This window comes from Protopterus annectens, chromosome 6.part0 (assembly GCF_019279795.1).
Source record: "Protopterus annectens isolate FY-2018-M chromosome 6.part0, PAN1.0, whole genome shotgun sequence".
NCBI classification, from domain to species: Eukaryota; Metazoa; Chordata; order Ceratodontiformes; family Protopteridae; genus Protopterus; species Protopterus annectens.
This window is the reverse complement of record NC_056737.1, coordinates 379810473-379836285: the sequence shown is the minus strand read 5'-3', so window position 1 is coordinate 379836285 and position 25813 is coordinate 379810473. Positions and strand designations below refer to the sequence as shown.

General features: G+C 39.1%; 1 protein-coding gene across 4 annotated transcripts in view; it reads right to left on the bottom strand.

Annotated features, from left to right (window-relative positions):
* ABCD4 (ATP binding cassette subfamily D member 4) overlaps positions 1-25813 on the bottom strand; it is a 1648172-nt gene that overhangs the window by 989875 nt on the left and 632484 nt on the right. For all 4 annotated transcript variants that reach the window (XM_044074118.1, XM_044074117.1, XM_044074119.1 and 1 more), the window contains one exon: positions 9315-9431. In XM_044074118.1, coding sequence (XP_043930053.1) covers positions 9315-9431 — 117 coding nt within the window. The remainder of the gene's footprint in view (positions 1-9314; positions 9432-25813) is intronic.

Here is a 25813-nt window from a genome sequence, read left to right as displayed (position 1 = left end):
AACACACTCACCAGCATCTGTCCGCTGCCTTGACGTCACCACAGAGGTACCTACATAGAGATGAGACAGTTTGTCAGTGGCCACAACTGTGGCATTGCTACTGTGTGTTTACAATTGTAACAACAGTTTACATTCACAGGGCTACAGATTATGTTCCAAATGATCAGTATTGCACAACAACAGGCTCCACATCTTTGAACGACACACTCCACATCTCACATATGCAGGATCTACCAATACAGATAACAGTAGTCTACAGATATGCCATGTTACCTGCATGCTCCATGTGTACTTGCTGGGTGGCTCTAACCTCCATCATGATGCATGTCTGCTGCTGTTGTTGGGCAGGTGCCACTAGGCTCATGAGCAGCTCCTCCACTCTAGTGAGGGGGGGGTGGATGCTAACACCACCCCGTGTTACAAGCTGCTCCGTATGCACATCAGTGGCATGCTGATGGGCATGTCGGAGAAGATCACTGCAGTGGTGCCGTACCTGCTCATATGTGCGGTTATGTAGGCCTACTTCATTGACCATGCAAACAAGATCTTGCCACATTGCAGTACGCTCCTGCTGGTCCTGGCTGGTTCGTGAAAAGAGTACATGGTAGTGCTGAATCATGATGCTAGTGATGATATCATCCTCAACCCTACTGCAGCTTGGGTTCCTGTGGTGGGCCATGATCCCTGGAAGACATAAATACAAAAATATGTCTGAGCAAGTCATATGGCACATTTAACATTATACAGTACAGATATCACTGAACTGCTATATATATATACTTACATACATAATACAATATGTTGTACCTGAGCACAGATTACAATAATTACTCACACACATACATCTACATATTGGAGTACATTTTCTGTAGTGTTGTATGATTGTACTGGATGCTATGTTTGTGAATACATAAATGATACGTATATCTGAGATGGCTTAGTGGCAAATCACATATGCTGTGATGTGAATGGTTGTGGGTTTTTTCCTAGTAAATGCTTTTTATTTTGTTACTAGCCAAAACAAAGGTCAGGGGCTACAGATGGAATAAGGCACATTTCAGCATTTGCAAGTGGGTTTTCAGACGGGTAAGCACAGCTTATGGAAGTTTAGCAACCTATAAGCTAACCGAGAGTGAAACACTAACTGCCACTTATCACTGCTCACCCCACAACTGCTTGAAAGTGCCTTGCTCATTCTCTATCCAATGAATCATGCTCTGCACAACAACAAAATAAAATCACTATATAAGACTACACAAGAGTACCTGGCACACTGTATGCAACACACACCACCTAGCCACAGCAGATATACATCAAGCTGATGTGTAAAGAAATATATCATCCATCACGATCAGTGTAAGGTCCAGTAAATCTATTAATATTATACCACACAACTTGTTAATGCCAAACCTGTGGCCAAAATATGTGCACAATTGGGAATATAGGTCACATACTGCTGTAGTACACTATGAATGTTGCTAGATACACAGTTATATGTATTACCACACATGTCAAAAGACATGTTACAGACAGACATACCCACACACACGTCAGACATAATTACAGGCCACAAAGGTATGACAACCCAGATAAGCTTTCAGTGTGTACTATACAGTACTGTGTGTCAGTACTTAAACAACCTTAATCTTGAGAAATGTAATCTGTGATGAATACAGGGACCACACAAAACAGTAGATGCAAGCAATGTGGACATGTAACATAATTTGCTGTACAGGCCCAGAGCTTCAATTAGTACTACAGTACACACAGGATTTGCATTCAACATCGGTACCAGTCAATAACCATAAATGTAATGCTTTAGCCTCCAATGACACACCCTAGTTAAAACCAAGGTACTTAATCACACTGTATGCAATAGCACTTGTTCTACCTAGCAACAGAATACACAGCTTTTGCTAGGATCAAAGCAAGGACCCAGAATACCATAACATAAACAGTTTCCCAGTAAGCTATCCCACAGATACATATCTTTGACGTATTCACAAACATATTGACCATCACAGTCAGTCAACAGTACAGAGAATCTATTGCAACAAGTATATATATATATATATATATATATATATATATATATATATATATATATATATATATATATATATATAGGTACTGTAATGTAATAACATCGCACAGTCTTGGGATAAATGCATTGAAGGTGTTCACAGCCCAGGTAGCTTTAGCAGGCCTTACTGGCTTCAACATTGCAAACTGAATGAACCACCCACAGTGTTTAACCACCACATGTCATATACCAGCACTGTATGCGGTCTTGTCACACACTAAAATCTACATACAAATATGCACATACTAACCTTCACCAACATATATATCCCCCTTCGCAAACATTTGCAATATGTCCCCTGCTCTATGCACATATACAAATGTGAATATATATGACATATATATTTCTCTGTATGTGTGTGGCATGCACACACATGGTCCGCACTGTTGTAAGTCCCTGGACCTCATAGCTGAACTGTTGGGCCTTGCTGCAACAGAAACAGGTGTCACATATGACTACAGACTAACATTAGGGAGGGGTATATATGGCAATAGATGCTAGATAAGCATACTAGAATGCTACAGCACTTGCCAATGCTAAGCTACACTTTAATATGACTATCATGCATGTGTTGTTCTGTCACACCCATGTTTATATAATGTCAGCGTTAATCCCTCCAACAGCCATTGGCCACACTACTGTACAGATAACATGGATCAGATCTTTGACATTTAATGCTGAGCTACACATTTCATAGGTATGTCCCACTGCCCACAGGTACACACAGTAATGTCCATAGCAGTAGTTAAGCAGAACATCTGTGCAGAAATAAGTACTGCTGCCACATATGAATGTTTCACATTATGTAGACTATTCTTCAATAACATCTACTACATGCCAGTACATACATACGTGTCACATACCTTTCCTTTGTATAATTTGGTAATATTTCTTTTTCCTTTTCTCCCTCTCTCTCTCTGTCTCTCTCTCTCTGTCAGTCTCTGCAATAGAGTGATTGAGTTTGTTGGCAAAGATTGCAGCCTGCTTTTGTAGGAATTGCACATGAGCATGTGATGGCCTCTGCACCAATTAGTGCCCACTACTTGCTAATTGCATGCAGCCTGCTGTGTAGTAATTGAAGTAATCACTGTCATAGCAACTCAGTACTATAAATTGCTGACTCATGTAGACGTGTCCCTTTCAGCTTTCCAAGATGGAGATCATCCTTGCTTGGTGTGGACATCATTGTTTAAGAAAGAAGGTTGGTATTGTTCTTATATCAGAAGACAGGGGTTTAGTCAGAGATTTACATTTTGTACTCAGACCTAATGTTGCTGCTTCCAGTACCCACTTGTCAGTGTAGAAATGTACTCGCCCCTCAAAATGCTACCCCAAGATACATGGAAAGATGTACTTTCTTTTCAACTCTTACAATTAACTGCCATACAAAGCTAGTTATAGAGATGTATTCCTTTGGCACAAGAATTGTTTGTGAACTGCTATACTGTGAATATTCGTTTACACAGTTCTAAACATTTTGTGCTTTTTTAGTGTTGACATTAGCACGAGCTGCTCAGAAAAACTGGACACATTTCAGTACAGTGAGTATGCTTACCCACATCCCTGGTAGACCCTGCACATACAGGTATATTCTACATTTGGGTAGGGTTGCAGAAGTACAGAGAGCGTAAGCAGTATTGTGTGGATTTTATCTTGCTGGACATACAGGGTTACTGTGTACATGTTAGTTTATCAAGGCATGTAGTCTGTCTGCATAACTCCCAACTGCGGACCTATCCACATGATAGCCAGAGAATAGCCTGTTATTTTTTGTCTGTGCACCACATAGGTCTTTTCAGCAATAGAGCAATGGTATTCTTACAGTTGGTTGCTACCAGTACATGGCTACATCCATTTGTATTTGTGTTTTATTCCTACATAAATGTATGTTTCCAAAACTCCTTCCAAAACTATTTGCACAGTGTGTAACAGCAGAAAGGCTAATATGCCTCTGTGTTTCTGCCTCTGCCAGACCTCTCAACCAATCAGGTACATATTTGAACAGACTCAGGGAAAAGTCAAGAAAAACTCAGGGACAATCATGGACACCTTTAAAATATTAGTGCCGTTAAGTTGAAACACTGAGAGAATCAGAGCATATGAATTAATACACCTTTTCTGAAGTAAAAGAAGTGTACAACTCTTAATTATTGTCATTATTCAATAAGTGTAATTGACAACCTTTCTGCCCAAAGTCAGTAGTTTTAGGAGGGATTCAGAGGGACAGAGCTAAAATTTGGGACAAAATCAAGGACGTCCCTGAAAATTAGAGACAGTTGAGAGGTATGGCCTCTGCCCTAAACAGATATGCCAGTGTTTGTCCTGCTGTGATACTGTGTGGGGTTGTAAGGTGATGGTGTAACATTATTTTCTGCTAGAATGGCTGCTTCTCTTATCACAGTCATGTAATGTAATCCCACAACAACTATTGGTCAACATCCACAGAACAACTTGTGTGGTATGGTATTCCTAATTTTCCTTTACATTCACTCATTCTGATGCATGATATAATTATTTAAGCACCAACTTGCTGTATATCTACCGTGGCTTATTGGTACTTCATGTTGTGTAGTGTGTGCAAGGTCCGGGGTTCGAGACTTACAGAGGTGTTTTATTTTGTTCCTGAGCAGAACAAGGGTCCTCACATACAGAGTGACTAAGGCACTTTTAAGCAGTTGTAAGCGGGTTTGCGCAATGCTGGACATTGCTTAGCCAAGCTCAAACAAGCGCAAACCCGCCAACTACTGCTTAATAGTGCTTACTCCCGCTCACCCCTGTGCTAATTTCATTGAAAGAAAAGAAAAATGGGGGGATAGGAAAGTAGTGAAAAAGAGGCACAAAGAGGGAAAGACAGTATGGAAAATAGCTCGGGGTGTGCAGGACAGGTGTAGGGAAGATCCATAGCTGCCCATTTCTTCAACAGCAACAGCTGAGCATATGCAATAAATTTGGAGGTAGATATGAACCCTTCAACCCCTGAGAGAGGGGTGAGGACAACAAAGTATGTTGTAATGCCAATTAAATAACATTTCATGTGTCCAGTGGACATGTGTGCAAAATGGGCAGCTATGTATGGGGTGTAATTTTTTTTTTGGGAGCAGACTGCCCTTTTTTTTCAGGTGAGAGTGGAATGTGGGGTAGGGGAAGTAGGTATATTTGGGGAGGTAAACAGACAAGACAAACAAGACGCATACAGGGGCGATATATGACATGTGGTGGGTGAACACCTTTGACTGGGAGGGATATTTGGAAATCGCAAGTCCATGAGCCCCCAGATGGAAACAGTGGGACTGAGGTCCCCACCCATGGGCACTCACCACTGCACCTTCACGGCCCAGAAGGTGGCTGTGCTGGGGGCTGTGTAGGAGGGGCAGGCTGACCAGAGGATTGCGCCATTCGGGCCTCAAGCTGGCATAGAGGTTCTGCAACAGAACGTTCAATCTCTCTACGCACCATAGCCCGGACCGTACGAAGGGTGATAGGTGCCTCTCTGCCCACACTTGCATGGGGGGTGAGCCCCATCCCCTGCAGGTGCCTCTCCGCCCACACTTGCATGGGGGTGAGCCCCATCCCCTGCAGTGTTTCCACCCAAAGGTGGCACAGGACCAACGGAGGAGGAGGTCCCAGGCTGGGCACCAGATCTGCTGGTGCCAGGTGCCATGGCCAGCTGAGGTGGGACAGGTGGGTCTGCTGGGACCGGCCTTCCCATACGAACAATGTTTTGGAGAGTTTAATAAAGATATGGGTTAGTAATAGTCAACAGCATTGCCAATTAGTTATAACAGCATGCAGAAGTATTCCCATTAATCCAACACACCAGATTTTCAACAGCTGAAAAGCAAGCATAACACATGCATATATAGAACAATAGTGGACATTACAACAGCATGCAGGTTTAATTGATGGCAACAGGCCACTAATAATGTGGCATTTTAATAGGGCACATGCATAGAAATAAATGCAAATATTTATAAACCAATAGGACATATGTCCCAACAAATGTTTTGAGATTAGACATACCTATTGAGGTGTGGAATTGCATTTTTTATGCACATATAGTAGGGTGGAAAAAGATAGCTCAATTAACAACTTATATATCCTTCTAGTTTTCACTACATTCCTATTAACTGCAGTTATATATCCCTTACATGTATTATTACACTACCCAATGTCCTTATATTGTGCAATTGGATTTTGCTAGATCATTATATACACGAGCTGTATCTTACATACAAACTGTCCAAGATGCAGATGTTACTGCAACACATTTTGATAGTTGCTCACACACACTACTGCTAAGATGGTACACTGACAGCTCTACTTTCATATAATTATCTAGATATGTTCAGGTGAAAGTATCAGTTATATGTTAACAGCTCCCTACATTTCTGGCAGCACACTGACATTTCTGGAGAACGCAATACCAAGCTACTCATGTGCCAGATTAACAAGTACATGCTGGCCATGAACCAACAGTTGAGGGCTGTACATATGCATACAAGCTACTGGCACTCCCTTCATCCACGTTATATGGACCTACCTAAGTGTGGGTTGACACTGCTTAATACAACACTATTTGCAGAATGCAACAGTACAACAACATATCAAAGAAAATTACACAGACGCACTCCATGAATCATACATTTATTAAAGGATTATTACACCTTTATTTATTGGCTTAAAAGACTTTTTGAAGGTTCTCTCATTTATTTTATATAACAGTACATGCAGAATAATTACTAACCTGCCTCATGACGCAGCCTTTGCAACCTATCTTCATGGGCTTGCAGGTTCACAGCCCGGTCACCTGCAGCTGTGAAGTAAATGCAGTGATATTGAGACATACCTATCCATAGTACAGACAAGCATAGCAATTCTTAACTACTTAATACAATGGCTGCTTACTCAGTACTGGGGCATTAGGCATCGTACAGGATTCCTGGATCCACCAATCCAGTTCATCCCCCCTATGCCACTTCAGGTCAGAATAATGGTGCCTGACCTGCCCACCAGTCTGAGGAACACCAGTGGCACTGGTGAGATCATGGGCAAGACTGTTCCAGGTTTTCGTTTTATATTGGGTACCCTGGTACTGGCCCTGCAGAAGTCTTTCCTCATGTTTGTGGACGAGGAGCCAAACCATAATTTTGGACTCCTGGATGCCCCAGCGTTGCGCTCTAAATCGAGTGCCTTCACCAACACCAGCCATGCTGACTGCAGAAGGAAGCTACAACCAGTTATAGCAAGTATTCCCACCTGGGGAGCTTAAATATGCCTCATTTCCCACACTTATTTGTGATTGGTCAGTTTTGCAAAAAGCTCAGCTGTGGGCACGCCTGCTTAGCTGATGTTGGCAATGTTTAAAATTCCTTTGATAGATATGTGTCTGTTGAAAGTGGAAGTTTGTGAAATGCTGTCATGGCTTAATGGTTAAGTACTGTGACTATAGTGCACAGTATCCTGAGTTTGAGCCCTGTCACAGCTTTTTATTTTCCTGCTGGGCAGACCTGACTGGTTAAGGAACAGTAAAGCAGGTGTGAATGTGTCTACCCGACTTTGCCCAACTTTGTTCAACGTTGCCCAACTTTGCTCAACGTTGCCCAACTTTGCCCAATGTTGCTCATCATTGCCAGACGTTGCGCTGGTTAGCGAGGTGCACAGCTTCACGCAATTGTATTTAAATATGCTCAATACTGGTAAAATGTGCTTAGCAGTGCTTTATATTGCTTAAAATAGGGTACTCATGACTCAGAATGCATAAACATTTCACCTTCATATATATATATATATATATATATATGTATGTATATATATATATGTATATATATATATATATATATATATATATATATATATATATATATATATATATATATAAAATTCGTGCACTACTACATTTAACATTTCAATGCTTTTTACAAACTTATGCATAAAAAATGACAGGAAATATTTTTGTATACAGATTTCCCACAGAAAATGGAATGTGCAGTAGTGGGACTCGAACCGGGAATGCCTCCTCTTTATGCGAAGGCTCTAACCACTACGCTATCGCTATGTTGCTTAATTTGCATATATTTTTCTTATTTCCTCTTCTGGTGTCTGAGCTGTTAACTGTAGCTAAGCAATGGGCAAACCGGGGCAAACCCGCGCAACTATGGGCAGCTATATCAAAAGAAAAAAAATATATTTTTATTTTTTATTTTATAAGTTGTTTAATATATTGGGGAATGTAGTGTTACATTGTACACATGTGAGCGGACTCGCTCATGTAAATGGAAGTTGCGGCATTTCTTCATTGCAGGGGCATGGATTTTTGGACTGCTCGGCAGTCTGACACGCCCCCTAAACTCATCCACGATCCGTGTAAGCTTTAGAGTTGAGGCAGCACGCCCTCATTAATATGCATGGCACGCTGCCATCATACTCTTACACTGGCGCTTCCGTGCAAGACTAATCTAGTCTTACACGGAAGATTAGTAAATCCGGGGGAATAATTCAGTAACAAAAATTATGCATCTGTCAGCCTGTTATGTTTTTATGTTGAACATTTAAAATTGTTTTGTTTTGGTTAAAAAAATGTTGAGTATATATTTTTTTTGTTGAATGCAATAAAAGCAAGTTTCAAGAAACTAAAGCAACCCCCTGAAATTATATGTCAATAATTAAGGTAGCGAAACAACAGCACTTTTAATGCCTCCCTCAAGTACTGGACTAATCTACACTACCACATCTCTAACATCTGTCTTTTTACCAAAACATTTAGTGGTAGAAGCCATACTATTATTTTCACTGCAAATATAACTAGAAACAGATACATCAGACACCCATCAGATGAATAAACAGACTTAGTATGGGCAAAATTCTACCTTATCCATTAGCCAACACACTGATGCACTCAATTCATAGTTTGTGCAGTACATACCTGGTCAAATACTGCACATGAAAAACCTTATCTATGTTGTTGTTATGTACTAAGCAATAAATGTGTTCATTATGAATCAGACGATCTCAGGCACATAGCATTCCAGAACAGCACTATACAACACTGATAAATCTGGATTTACTATCCCAGTACTCAAAATTTTAGACAACAATTAACTTTGCACTGGCCTTTTCTCACAGATCTATCCTAAACAAGCAAGTGACAATTAATCTGCTGAGACAGTACAATGACAAGCACCCCACACTGCACACCTTTACTTATTATACTTTATTTATGTTGGTTACTTACCTGGAGAAGCACTGGTATGTGTAGTAACACAATGTGAAGGGGGTGATGAGGAGTTTACTTGCCATAGTGCTTAGTTGTCTGCAAAATCTCTCAACATCCTGACTGATTCGTTGGTCCCTGTTTTAAGTAAAATGATTAGTGCATTTTAGTATAAAAGGTTTTAATAATTTTGAATTAAACAAACTAGCAACATATGTTTGCTTCAGCTACTCTATCCCATGTTTAACACTCAATGTATAAATAGTTTCTTCCTGCTTCTTTAAATCACAGCTGTAGTAAATAACTACTATTTCATAAGTATCTGGAATCGAACAAAATCTGGAAGTATTAGAACAGCTCTCTTTACTTGAAATGGAGCATATATCTCTTTGCTTAACTACAGCCACAGTGATATAAGTGACATACTATTCAAAACTGAGAGCATTAAAAATGTCAACCAATCATGCACGTTACCAAATGTGATTTTCACTGTACAGTCAAATACTGGAAAACTGCATCCCTCAAAAGTCACACCCAAACAGCATGGCAGAGCAACACCAGTACCATCTGTGGTCTTCAACACAAAACAGCTATCCACTACCATAGCTGGTCTTATGCAATGGATGGAGATCCAGTTTAAATTTAAGATTGGTGACAAATCATCTACATTATGGAAGGGGATATAGAAAGGTAGATATCCAAAGGAAAGAACTCAAAATTAAACTAACAGAAAAAATAAGTGTACATGTAATAACTGAGGAGCATATTTCAAGCCTTGATATCAAATTATATGTGATGTACATCCATTTGCAAGTTTCATCTCTGCCAAATGGAATACTTCTGCATGTTTAGTTATGAAGCTCAATAGTTGTACAAACAAGAAAGTACAGAGTTTGTGAATTTGCTCTATTTTTTTTGTGAATTTCTTCACCTGCAAATGGTCTATAGTGATCAGTGTACTACCGCAGTAAACAAACTAATATAAAATAAACAAACCTGTACACTCATCACGTGAAATGATATTTTTTCTCTCGATGAAAAAAGGCTCAAGTCTGAAAATCAGACAGATACATTGGTAACCTATTAAGGGAGACAATCCAACAGTAACAGTACATGACTAGCAGCTCCAAGGAGGATATAGGTATTTTACAGTCTGTTTAACCTGCTTGGCTTGGAGTGGTCAGTGTTGACACAGACAAGGAAGAGAAATGCCTGATCCCTCACCATGTCTTGCTGCATACACAGACCCCCAATTCACACTTGGTATGAGTGAAAAAAGCCTTCTCCAAAATAGTCCCAGCTGTTTGAAACAATCTTCCAAGGAAATGTGGAACACACAAACCCAACTACCGACTTTCCAGAAATCACTCAGATCTGTTCACAGCAAGAAAATGTAGGCATTGTAGATTCTATTGTACTGGTGGTTCCATTCCTAAATGTTCAGGTGTAGTCTGATACTATTCTTAGGGCAATAGCAGTAATGCGGATAAAAGTACCCCCTCCTCCTATTTTGTACATCCATGCAACAATCAGATTCCTGGTCCATTACACTGTAGTAACATCTTGCAGTACTGTGAGCTGTACAATATGCTTACATATAGTTCTTTACAATCAAGTTAACATTTTCTAAATTGTATATTTAAGCATTAATAATATATGCATTCTTGTAAATGTTTAAGTTTTACTTCTTCACTGTCACCCCTTGGCTATGTTTTGTATGTGCAATCTTTATCAAATGCCTTCATAGAATGGCAGTATTTTCTGTTGCTGTTGTTTGTACTCCTAAGTGCATTTCTTACTTAAACTCTTGCTTTAAGTGGCTCAGTTTGTGGCTGAAGAATGTGCATGGACAAGTCCACTTACTGGTTAATAAAATATAAATAAAAAGCCCATTAATAGTGACATCTCAAGAACTATCTATCCAGGAATATCAGCCTGACAAACTTTTGTAAAGCTGACAACTTATTCTCAGTATCTCTGCCAGCTAGAAAAAGAGACCACACTGAATATGGTTTTCAGCGAGAACACAGAAACTCCCTTTACTGGGGTGGTACCCAGATATGACAACATCTTTGATAACTCAGCAGTGACTACAACTGGAAAAATGTTACATATGAAAACATAATTAATAGCCAGCATGGAAAGTGTACAATAAAGAGATAATGTTCATCACCCTCATATTACTAAGCATTAAACTAACAATTGAACCAGTTCACTAATTTCCCTGTGCAAGATACGAATGAAGAGACTGTGCAACTTTAAGTACTACAGGATGACACAATTTTTGGAAGACACTAGTATACATGCTCATCTATCCCTAGCTTAAAAGCAGTTGTTGTTCTGTTAAAGAATAAGAAAACCATATGTTGCCCTTAATTAAATACTAGATGTAAAATTACATAAAGACTTAGAATTCACGATTTGCGAGCCATGACACACCAGAACTGAGCTACAGACCATCTCCACATATACAAAATTTTCTATGCACATCAGCCATACATTTGGAGTTGCAGACAATACTCTTCTCCACTGCACTTACATACAGGGGTACAAAATGAGGAAGCACAGAGGAATCAAGTCCAGACTATGATTCAGCCAATCCTGGCACTTCAACAGCTAGCAGGGGAGGGAGAGGTATGACAATGTGGCACCTGCATACCTCTCTCTGGGGGGGTGAGTAGGGTTGAGTAACGCATGCCTATAGCACAGGATTTATGTGGAATCTTTGGAGACCAGTGATACTTGGAGGTAGTTTGCCTTTGCTGGGCTACTGGGAAGACACCTACCTTGAAAGAAGGGGACATTACAGATGTATGCTCATTCTATTCCAACTGCTTAGATGTACCAGACATGCTGGAAAAACGGCAGAGCCATACCAAAAAACACCAATCCCAGGAGAGGATGAAGACACAATTCTGAACTGCCCCTCATCTAAAAATGACCAAATGGGCCACAGGCACTCACCTCCTGAAGGAACAGCTGGGGGTCAGCTTGATGGCCACTGTGAAACAGGAACAAAAATAATGAAAAAAAATCACTCCTCTGAAAAACCGCAACAGGCAAAAGCTCCTCAGCTCCATTACACATTTGCAATGCACTGCTGTAATTAAGCCACACTGCGCCTACTGTAAATGACTGAACATACGCTTTTATTCCTGCAGCAGACAAAAGGACCTCACCAAGTAAAGGGTACATTCAGGCTACAATCTAAAGGCTGTCTGCATTCAGACAGAATGCCAGAAAGTGAGAGGATCAGATACAAAACCAAAAACACTTATTGCCTGAAGTGGCCTGCTTGGGAAAGATAAACACCAGGAAAAAGGAGTGCAAAATCCTCACAATCATTATGTGACACATTACACAAACAGAAGAACACTATGAGCCTAACTAGTCTACTGTTTAAGATAAACTTTTTACTTCCATTCTGTCCACACCCCTTTCACCATCTATTCCATGTCCTTTTAAATGCCTATATGGATTCTATCTATACCACCTATTCTGATAATACATTAAAGATACAGCCCTCTCCATGACAGAGCACTTTCACAAATCCAAGGAGAAGTTGGTCCCTACACATTTCCCTGTGCCCTTCCAGTTCAAGGTAACCCCTTCATATCACTGCACCATGGTCTTTTACACTCATATCATGTTATCACTCTCTCCTCTGTTCACTAGTAAAGAAAGTCCCCCCAACCCAGATCCTCTACACTTATCTAGTGCCTTTCTCCTGGATTCATTTCAGCAGACTGATGCTTCTCTCTGTGCATACATACTATACTGAAAAAAAACAGTTTACATTACTAAAACACCTTTAATTATCCATACAAATAATCAAGTAAATATTTAGAAGATACCAGTGAAAAGATCAGCACCAATATCCATACAAGTACTTGTATGTAGCTTAAAATCACCTCTTAAGCCAGATGGTATTCCAGCGGAAGTTTGGAAGCTAGGAGGCAAAAAACTGATAAAGATCTGGAAGGTATTTTAAGAGGAGGAGAAGCACCAACATCCTGAAAGAAAGCAGTGGTGGCTGTAATACCTAAAGAGGGTAAAGACCCATCAGATCCAGCTTCATACAGGCCCATTTAAATCCTAAACTATAATCAGAGTGTCTGTCTATAATGGCTAAAAGAATGGCAAAGGTGATAACAAAATTGATAGATATGGATCAATGTAGTTTTGTGGAGGGGAGGCAAACACTGACAGCATTAATAAAGCATGATGATCCAGAGCAAAGCAGAATGTAAGAAAATACTGTTGGTGAGTCTTGATGCAGACAAAAAATTTCACAGAGTAAGCTGGGAGTTTATGCGCAGGCCAATGGAAATATTTGCATTCCTTGATAAAATTATAAAGCTGATTAAGGAGCATATATGAGGGATCAGAGGTGAAAATTACAGTGGCTGGGTTCCTCTCTGATAAGGAGTGTTCTCTTTCCCCTTTATTTGCATTACATTTAGAACCATTGGCAAATAAAATAAGGGACTCAAATTCAAGGATATAATTGGTATGGTAATCAAGAAAAGCTGGCTTTATTTGCAGATATTATCTTATACCTGATAAAACCAGAAACGGACATTTCAGTGCTGTGGAATGTTTTGAGGCAGTTTCACATTTTTTCAGGATACAAAATTAATGAAGATAAAACAAAGGCAGTATCTGTAAATTATGCACCCACACACAAATTGGTTCAGCAATATCCATATGTATGGGGACATGATAAAATGTACTTAGGAGTATGGATTAAAAAGGATTCTGATGTGGCAGCGTAAACAAAAGATAACAGAAAAATTGAGGAAATGGAAGCTCTGTTACATGGCTATGGATAGCAAGATACAGGCAGTTAAAATGTTTTTCGTCCCTTTAGTTTTATACACAAGTCGGGCATATTTTTATCAACCAGAGGAGAACTTGTGTATAGCAATTAATAAAGAGCTGAAGGATTTTATCTAGGAGGGGAAGATAGCAAGAGTCACATGGGATAAGCAGATTCTTCCAATAGAACAAGGCAGTTTGGGATTACCTGATTTGAAGGGGTATTTCAGAGCTAGACAGTTAAGGCACCTATAGACAGCACAAGCAGAAACATATAATTCAAAGTGGAAAGGGATGATGAAATAGGGGGAAGCTCAGGAAACAAGGAGATACTTGGATTTTGGATGCAGATCTTTGAGGTGAAGAATAACCATACAGAATATTGTATTCATAGAAAGTATTCTAAGAACTAAGCCAACATGGGAATGGAGAAAGGTGATTCTGCCAATTGGGATAGGCAAGAGGGGACTGGAATTTATTGGAGAAAACTGGCAAAAGAACCAAAGATTTGGGAGCAAATAATTAAACAGGGAAAGATAGCAGAATGGGAAGATGCTAAGAATTTATTTGGACTGCAGGCTAGAGACGGCCATCCCTATCAAGGACTGCTATCAGAGTACAGGCAACGAGAAAAAAGGGTGATCCTAACCAAAGACCAGCACTGGTAGAGTTTTTAGCAGAATCTAGAACAGAAGCTGCTGTTAAAAATGAATAATTAGTACAGCATATAAAGAATTGCAATGTAACTATTAGAACTGATCACAAGAGGTTAAAAAGGACTGCGAAGAGAGACTGGATAAGCAATTCACAAAGAAACACTAGGGGGACATATGTATGTCTCCCAAATATGCAACAAACTCTAAATGATTTAGGATCTTTGCTTGGAAATATTTACATAGGTATTTTTATACCACAAGTAGAATCTAAAGAATTTGTCCTCACGTAGACAGCAAATGTTGGAGATATGATGGGGAAGAACGAGGTAATTCGGAACATTTTCTGAGATGTAATAAGTTGGTAGACTTTAAAGATTTCCTGCAGACTACTGTCAGAGGTACTGGATGAGAAAACCGGTGTAACTAATGAAATTATTTTTTGAGCTGTGATACAGAATCAGAATTGCCTAGACACAGTAACTCTTTGCTGAGTATAATTATGGTGGTTGCTAAAAACACAATTACTGGAAAATGGAAATCAAAATTTAAACCAACTGTACTAGAAGTAGTGAATATAGTAACAAAGAAGACTGGAATTGGGATTTCAGAAGGCGGGATTTGAATAAGCCACGTAATGTCTGACTGAAAATGACTGGATACATAAGTGATGTATAATGTTTGAGGGAGGTTGGCATAATGACCAAGATATTTTTACCTTACAGACACAAGGTGCAAGGTTTGATTCTCACATGGGTTAATTGGTTAAGCTAAAAATGACCCACAAGAGTAGTTAGCCTAATAACATCTATGAACCTACGAAATAAAATGATGTCAATATGGTTTGTTTTCATTTACATAAATGTATGATTGCTTATGCCATAAGTGATAAGTTAATAAAGAGGCACTTGTTTAATAAAAATCTGAACGCCATCTAGATAGGATGACGCAGGATTCAATAAGACCTTTCCTTTATGCTGCAAATGAAATGAAAAGCACATCCCTCCTCCAGATGAGGAAGAGTTTAGCATTCTGTAGAAATCTATGCAATGAAGATAACCGGAACAGAAGCCAGCCTGAACCAGTCAGCCTTCTAGCATTCTCCAAGTACCACTCTTTGCTTGTGAAAGGTCAGGTACAGTTGTGTTTACTGACAGGGTTTGAAGTTCTGAAATCATTCTGGCAAATATAATAGCCACTGCCACTAAGAAACCAGTCTATCATAATAAATTTCAGAAATTTATTTTAGTGGTCAGCTCAAAGGGGGGATTTCATAGAACATCTAGAAATTGAATATACATCTGATGGTGGCAATAAGTACAACTGCTGGTCGCAAGTAAAATGCACCTTTTAAAAAGGTTTTACTCACTCCTGTTGCAGGATGTGTGCTGCCCTTGGTGAAAGTTACAAATAATAGTTAGATGGGCTACCATGCAAAGTGCTTTTACCATAAATCTGCAATGGTGATGTATTGTGTCATTTGTTGCTCTTGCTGGTGCCATTGTAAACAGGACACCTACTACAAGGGTTTAATATATAAATAAGCATGTGGCACCATGTAGATGGTCATTGCCACATATTCTAAGATCTTGAGGACTTCTTCTGCAGTGTCACCTTAATACTGAAACAAGTGCTACAAAGAGGTTTGGAAGGCCTGGATAATCTCCTCAGGCAGAAAGATCTTGCAAGCTTTGACATCCAAAGTAAATCCCAAGAAGGTTAACACTTTATGTGGAGGTGGGATGTGACTTTGGGATACTGACCATGATACCTGATGAGAAACTGTGTATGGAAGTTCAACTGGCCTGGCAAAGGAGCAGCAAACAGCCAACTGTCCAGGTATGGGAGATGAATGTGTTCATAACATCCTCTGATGTGCTGTTACTACTGCCATGCACTTGACACAGAATCTATAAAGGGATTGAAGGACAGGTTTCCAAATTCATAATGGTCTTCAGCCAAGAAGTAAACATGCCTCCTGGTTTCCATGGAGATTGCATGCAGGTAGGCAGCCTGGCAGTCTAAACTGCAAGTCTAACCTTCACTTGAAAAACATGGGAGGACTATTTACACAAAGACCATTATATATACTTTTACCATATATTTGTTTAGGCTGCTGAAATCCACTTTGGGCAAGATTCTTTGCCTTTTCTGACAAAAAAATGAATCTTGTAAAGTATCATTGGCCTTTCTGGTTTGGCGAGACCTCCTGGATGACTTTTTTTCTTTGAGGCTTTCAACCTCCTACTCTGACTTATTTCATAAGGTAGATCTGGCAAAGACCTGGGTTTTGTAGGCCACATGATGAAAGGTATCCTGTAACTTCTGAATATTATGTCACTGACCCAAAAGCCTTAAGTGATCTTAACCCTTCTTCTTGGGGGAAGGATAATTCCCTGATGAACACTCACTGAACCCCTCAGGGGCACTGTTATCCAATGGACAGACTGTGTTCTCTTGGTGAGTATGGTTATCTTTTACAATTGTCCATGAAGAACGCTTGGTTTTAGCCCCTTCTTGCACCATATATTAATATGTACTGCATTAGAACAACATCCATCACAGACTCCTCTGCATCATTAAAAAAACTCTATGGAAACTGGAACTTCATGCACACAGCTGTCAGGGACTTTTTCATGTCTTTAAAGTGAATTCCAACTTCCTCCCAAATAGGTGGTGTCCTGAGAAGGGAAATCCAACAGTGATGCCTTGCTGTCCTCTGCAAATTCAATAAGCCAAAGCAGTGTGATTCAGTGCAATCCAAAGCAAAACCATGTGGCCCTGGCCAAACCTTCAGCTATATTAAATATAACCCAGGTCATGTGGTTCATTGATTTGAAGAAGGCAGAAATCTGGGCCTTGCACTTTTTTCTGTGGCTGATATGGTAATTCCTCAACTACCTGGAGCATTTCAATGGTGACCATACCCTAGAAACACCACGTAAGTTAAACAGTTCAGCATTCTCAAGAAGAGTGTGAATGTTTAAAACTGCCCATCTTGAACTTTGTTTGGTGGACAAATGAAAAAGCTCTGAAGCAGAGGAAACATTTTCAGGACTGCACTTGATATTGTGGGGACTGGTCTGGGGGTCTCTGACTAGTCTGACCATTTCCTGGTTGGGCAAAGCATCCAATCTGTCTTCATGGGCACTGGGGATATTATGTCCGATTTACCACCTACATCACCAAGATTTGTTGCACAGATGTTGGCATGGGCTGCACAATAACCATATGCAACAACGTCAACCCTCTTACCACAGGTTCTGACAAGGCCTGCAATGATACAACATAGGATGTCTGTGAAAGGTGAACAGAATCCAGTACTGCATTTGCTACAGATGGTGTTAGTGGCCAACAGATAGTGACTAATATCAGATGTGAAGAACGACCAAAATCAAAAAGCAGGCCTGTGAGTTCGGTGTCAAGTATTGCATTAGTGCCTGCATCAGCTCTGGAACAATGTTGACTATTAAGACTATGGCAGCACTGACATCAAGCTAACTTGCTTGAGGAAAGGTGATGCTATCTGCAATATGGTTGCCATGGAAAGAGGCCTTGGGTTCAGCAGCTTAATCACTGAAAACAGTGCACTATACATTGGTAAATGTAAATGGGATTACACTGTAAGGAATGCAAACACTTGCAACTCTGCAAGCTCTCCTGGTTTATCTCTGCTGAGAGGATAGGAGAATGGGTGCCTGTCATATCCTATCTTGTCTCCCACAAGGCTCTGGCCAACTTATAATCTATATGCTGCTCTGGGGCCTGGGCTAAGACCAATACTGATTCTTGGTCTGATTGCAATTACTGGGAAGATGGCTCAAATAGTGAAATAGTCAGATATCATATGATAGACTGGTAGAATTTCCATTTCCTAGCAGAATTTGGTTGTTGGAGCTGGTTTAGATGCTTTTACTCCCATTGTCAAGAATTTCTTAATGACTGATGCACTTTTGAGGCTTTCATGGGCTGATGGTCATGGGTTTTAGACAGGTAAGGCTCAGAATCCAGAGAGTGGATGGAATAGTCTTTTAAGCACCTTCTGACAGTGATTATGTCTCTACATCATCTGCTGTTAGCTCCGTTAAAACCTTGTCAAATCAAGCAGTATGGAGTACTGCACCATTCTCTTAGGCAATACACAAAATGCAAATATCCATTACTAACTACAGTGCTCCTCTCTAAACAACCATTGGAGCCACTGGGGGAAAAAGAGCCCTCAGAATCCAGATGCACAAATGGGAGTTTTGGATGGAAACTAAAAAAAATATGCACACCAGAAATAAGAAGATAAGAAAAGGTGCTACCTGAATGAGCTTGACAAACTGTAAACATGGTGTTAATAGAAGCAAACTGTTTCTGAAAAAAAAATCCTGCTAGAAACTTGATCAATATCTGCTATCAAACTTGACATACAACAATGAAGAAGTAGAGAGATGGGTGATATATAGAACTGCATTATTGAAAATGGACTTCCTACCAGAGCTGTTAAACACATAATTAATAAAAATGGCAGTGCCAAATTTTTACTTCCTCGTTCAAAATTCCATCTAAATTTATTTTTTTCTATTTTTTTTTAACTTTCCTGTATATAAAGAATTTCTTGTTAGACTGGCTGTTAAATTTTCATAGACAGGCAACATAAATACAATAGCAGGTTTATCTTTATATTTAAATTTAGCAAAGGTCTTTACATGTATCTTGTGAAATAAGTAGTGTATCTTCTTATCTAAATTGAGCAAAAGCCTAAAGATATGAACTAAAATAAGTTGTACTTTTTATACAAGCATTTTACACAGTGCTCCCACCAATTTGGGGCTAGGCACTATTTACAGTAATGCATTGCATTCTTTTTTCTTTCTGTACTTTTAAAGCTTTCCAAAAGTTTCACTAGGTTGGATTAAACAGAAAACAACATTTAGTTTTACACAATTGCATGTTACAGCATACCCTGCTTTTTAAATATAGTAAAGTATAAATATTTGTATCTGGATTTGTCATAACAGTAAAAGATTGATGAATAACATGGAGTACTGGTATGTGTCATTAACACAAGTAATGTCCTACATTTTGCAAGGCATTTGAGGTTAAAATTCCTAATAGAAATACTGCATCTTCTGTTAGGGGAAAAAAACAGACTTGATTTTTTTTTTTTTAGAACCTCTTGCTGTGAGGCGGCAACGCTAACCGCTGCACCACCATGGCCGCCCTCTATTGCATTAAATTCCAGAGGTCTGCTGTATTCCAGGTGTAGTACTTTGGATTTGTTTAAAATGAACTTCAGTATCTTCCTGATAAACATGGACAGCTTTTCCAACTCTTTCTTTAAACTCCTCTCTCTTTCATTGCTGTAATTATCTCTAAAGAATTACAAAGAGCAGTCTTTTTCTCACTTCCCTCAGACAAACACAGTGAAGAATAATGGATCTAGTAATGACCCCTGCAGTCCTCATTACTGCCTTTATTGCCAGAAATGTACATTTCACTAGAACTGGTAATGTCCTACCTACCAATCATGCTGCAATCAAGTTTCTCAACCTCAATTCTACCACCAAGTTTTCCTAGGAGCTGTATATGCAGGAACACGTCAAAGGCCTTGCAGAAGGCAAAAGTAAGCCACATCTGCCAGTATTTCACTGCCAAGTTCTTTTGTAACCTAGTCATATAACCGGGGCAAGTTTGACTGACAGCACCTTTAAGCCATGAACACATACTGTTTACTGTTCTAGGAATTACTGTGTTCTCAGAAAGTAGTCAGGCTTTTCTCCATAAATCTCCCTGCTACTGCTGTTAAGCTACACAGCCTGTAGTTGCCTGGATTTTTTCAACCCCCACCACCACCACCACCACACACAAAGACACACACAGACACACACACATACACACACTGCAGTGGAACCACTCAGAGAGTTCCAGTCTCCATGGATTAGTAGATTTTACTCTAAAATGGTAGCAATGGCAACTGTACAAGAAATTTCTATTAATAAGTAATGACTGAACAATTAAATGTCTGTCAAGGACAACACAAAAAAGGAAAGCTACATGTAGAAGAGAATTAGCTATCAATTATATAGACTATAAGAAAGCATTTTACACTTAGGAGTACTGGTAGTCAGGAAAAAGAGCAGAGATAAAAGACACTTTAAAATGGCAAATGTCGTAAGTCTTTTCTATCATGGAAAGTACGTTTGCTTCCATAAATGTTGGATTTAAATGCTATGTCATTATCAAACGCATCGCTAGATGAGGAGATTAATAGTTTAAACTCAAATTTGTCTGCATGACCTGATGGTATTCCAGACTTTTTTCATTAAGATGCTAGGAGAAATCTATTTGCAATATTTACACTTTTGCTTCATCATATGCTAAAGACATGATCTGCCTCTGAGGTGTGGAAAATAACTACAGTGGTACTAATAAACTGTAAAACTTTTCCCTATTAATTTTACTGAACTGGAAAATTAAAATCAATGTAGGTTTATTATAGGAAAATTTACTTAACGGTTACAGTTTTATAACAGTGCCAGTGGTGCAAATGAGATTGGTCTTCTTGTCAATGCAGTTTACTTGCATGTTAGGAAAATGTTTTACAGTATTCCACACAAGGTTATTTCACAGTTACTCAAATATATAGTCCCAGATATATATTCCCAGCAAATCAGTAACTGGCTTAATCACTTTTTCATTTAAAACTGGAGAAGTCAGTCACCACCCACACCTTTCCTTAGGAGTGTTTCCCAAGCTTTAGACTTGCATCCCGTTTTAATTTATGAGAATGATAACCTTTACTTCCTTCTAATACATGCATTAAAATTGTGGATGACCAGTTTCATGCATCTATAATCAGAATGATTTACAAATAAAAGTAAGATGAAGTTGTCAAATGGACTAACGGAGACAATACTAAACTTAAACCAAGTGTATGATTATTCATTTTAGGAACACAAACAAAGAGTAATCCGAGCAATGTAACACCTGGCAATTACTACAAGGACCTCAATATTTACATCTTCAAGACTTTTAAATGTTCACATTCAAGCAATATGAAAAAGGTTTACATGTTGACAATTGCCATGCATACCATTTTTTCCAAGTTAGTTGATATAATTCCATTTTATGTAGCTTTAGTAAGAACTAAATATTGTGCATTATTTTGCATGTATTCAGAAATTATCAAGTAGTTAGCATGCATCCATCATACATACACTAGAAAGATTAACAATGTGAAAAAGCAGAAATACTTCCAACATAGTTACACACTGAGAAACAGTTGGATTACAGCTTCCCAGTGAGAAAACTGAGAAATCATTTAAAAAGCCAGAAAAGGTTATCTATTTGGGTATAACTCGGTTATTGGTTACTAATTACATTGTTTGGATGCCAGCAATGCAGAAATTTGGAGAAAATAAGTGAAACTCAGCTAGAAAATTGAAAAGAAAACCTCAAGATACAAAGAACCTTGCAGCTGTTCAGCAAAAGGCAGTTCAGGTTTCAGCTGTAGTACAGCAGATGGCTTTCAGTAAATCAGGGGGAAAAATACATCAAATGCACTCAGAGATGTTTAAAATAAGTGAGCCACTGGAGAAATATACAAAATTCAATGACAGAAGGTTGAAAAAAAGAAGCTTTAAGTAGCTATTCACATGAGGTGATAAAATAGCAGAAATCAGATGTTGAAATGACTGGCTGAACATGAGGCTACAAGAGTTGCTTTAAAAATAGAATTTGAAGACCGAGCAGGCAGAGAAAACCTGGGATTTGTCTGTCAGGGAAACAAAGGAATAGACTGCTTTAATTTTATGAAAGTACAGATAATCAGCTGGACTGTTGTTCCATTGTAGGATTTCTTAAGAGGGCACACTGTATGCTCAAAATCTGGCAATGAGAAAAGCAGACACGTCCCATATTAGTAAAGATGCAATCATACCAGCAGAGAAAGCTGCTTCTGACAAAACTGGGACAGAATGAAAGTATTAAAATTGGGGAATAGAGGAATTGTAGAAAATGACTCACTCCACACAAGGCAAAAAAGAATCAAGTTTATCCTGGCAGTTAGGGGATGTTGACAGGCAGGTGTGAGATTCAAGTTGCTACATCCAGTGGTTTTCAGAATATTTTTTGTGGAAGATCAATGACATGTTTTGATGCAGGCAAACAAAGTGAGCCAGCAAGTTGAACGGGGTTCTCCTTGGTCTTCTGACGATAATAAAACAAGAAAGAGATCACCAAAGGTCAGAGAAGCCTTTTCCACTGTTCCAAAAGAAAATGCTCGAGTGACAATAAAAAAGCTCAGCAACCCACTAGAAGAATCAGGAGTGTCTTGAACTTGAACGAGAGATTGGTATTGTAAGATCGAGATGAGAAGACCACTAACAACAATGTGAAATTAGTGACTAAATGAGAGAACTGCAAAGCAGCAATTTCATTATCTCTAATTTAGACATGTGAACTCCAGTTCTTAATATCTGTACAAACATTTCATTATGTAAACTGCATGTTATATTGTAAAGCAGTCCTATACATTATGCATTTGGAGGCAGTTTAAATGTGAGGTGGGGAGTACGTTTTATTGGTGGATGATGTATATTCTAGTGATATTAAAGTAAGAAAATGCTAGCTATAAAGTATCCAGGCTTTACAATGTTGCAGGGTAAGAAAGAATAATGTAATCTTGTACTGCTGATGGGTATAAAAATGTTCTAGTAATATTACATGTATAATTGAGATGATTTTCACTATTTTTGCAGAGGTGGATGTATGGACTAATGTCCTTGAGAAGACCGGCATGAAAAACAAACAAACAAAAAAAGAAACGATGAAAGGAATGAACAACGGTAGTCTTTTCTTGCATTTGCAATGTTGTTAGCTATTTTCCATTGGCACTTGCTTTTACTTGGAGACAAGGCAATTACAGATGTAAGCAATTAATCATGAGAGGTCTGAGGAGTGCATTCTGAGTGGAATCTACAAGGTACAACCTACTTAGCATGTAAAGGGATACTGACAAGCTGCACAGTGAAAATGAATGAATTTTGAAACTGTGGGAAGTAAATATTTATGCAAGTAGTTGTCTCTTCAGCAGCTGTAGTACTTTAACACATTAAATATAACAGTGCATAATTTAGTTTAAGGGTAGCCAGGGCCATTTTTCCTAAGAATAAAAGGTAATGCTTACTGAACGCACACGTTTTTCACATCTAGGACATGAATACAGATGTGACAGTAATCTATGTAAATGGGAAAACAGGCTTTAGCTTGTGCTTTAGCATGGTTAACTTTAACTGAAGGATAAAGTGTGTGTGTGTGTGTGTGTGTGTGTGTGTGTGTGTGTGTGTGTGTGTGTGTGTGTGTGTGTGTGTGTCTGCTGTATTTAACTTTTTTGAGTGTTTTATTGAAGCTAAAAGTCTGGAAAAGGTAGCATGGATTCATCAGAGATAAGAAGCAATTATACACAAGATCAGCCTGCAAAACAGTGTGTGTATGTAAGCTGGAAACATTAGAACAGCTGCTATGTATATGGAGAAGTAAAGTTTTTTTTTTTTTTAATTAAAAAAGCTGCTTTCTCAATATTAATATGAACTTTAAACGGCCTTAGAGGAAGAAGAAAAAAACAGTGAATATTGAATTATTTCAAGTAGTATACGATTCAGATTATAATGTTACACGAGATGCACTTCCTCAGCCATGAGCATTTGAGTTTGACAAAAAAAGGTTTCAGGGTGGACATTCTGCAAGCTATCAGAGACGATGGAAAAAAGGGGTAATACTGGTTGCAACAATGGAAGAAGAGAAAATAAATGACAATAATGGTAGATTTTTGACAGTCAGTGGTTATTGTCATGGGAGGACGATTACACCAAAACATTTATATTCCACCTAAAAAAAGAAGTTAGGTACTCGCCATAAAATTTCCATCTGTTTTGTCCATTTTCATTCTTCCTTGATGAATGGGTCTGACTTGGCCACTTTCTAAAGATTTTAGGATCCAAATCTTGAGATCCCCCCTTACCATAATGCCCCTGACCACTACAATACCTCAGATTGAGTTTGCTGCTATTATATACATTATAGTCATACAATACAATAACAAAGCTATGACAGGAAATTGATAGATGAAAGATCAGGAGCTCAAACAGGAACTACAGTTTCTAACACTTCCGTTAGGTCTCTCCCAAGGACAAGGACGAGGGGGGCGAGGGTTCAAGAAGAATGAAAATGGACAACACAGATGGAAAATTATGGTGAGTACATGACTTCTTTATCCGATGTTGTCATTTTCATTCATTCCTCAATGAATCGGACTGAGTCCCCAGCTACAGTGACCTTGGGTGGCCGTCATAGAAGGACGTTCCAGAGCACAGTGGAACCAAAGGTAGCTCTATTCCTGGAAATAATGTCCAGTTTGTAATGCTCAATAAAGGTACGAGTATTAGATCAAGTGGCAGCTGCACAAATATTGTCAATAAAGTCTCCTGCCCTAAAGGCTATAAAAGTAGACATTGACCTGATTGAATGTGCTTTCAGTTGTGTAGGTAAGGAAATACCTTTCAAGGAATGTTTGTCTTTTCGGCTTTTCCCGGTTAGGGGGTTGCCACAGTGGAACTCCGGTCCGCTAATGATTGGCAGTTGATTTTTATGGTGCCGAGTTGCCAGCCCGACGCCCAACCTTCAGCGAAGGCACGCCCATTTACGCATGTCTTTCGGAGGCCATTCGACCGCAGGGAGGACATGCAGACTCCACACAGAAGGCACTCCAGCCGAGAATCAAACAGAAGAACCTCTTGCTGTGAGGTAACAACACTACCGCTGTACCACCGCGGATTCGCAATACCTTTCAAGGAATAAATACAGGAAATACAATCTGTTATCCTTTTAGCCAAGGTAGTTTTAGAAACTGGTCCCTCCCATTCTTATATTAGAAAAAGAAACAAATAGTTCAGATTTTCTGAATGCCTTGGTTCTATTCAGGTAAAAATGCAATTGCCTACGTACAGCAAGATGATGAAGGGTGTTGTATTCTCCTTAATTTTCAAATTTAGAGAAGAAAAC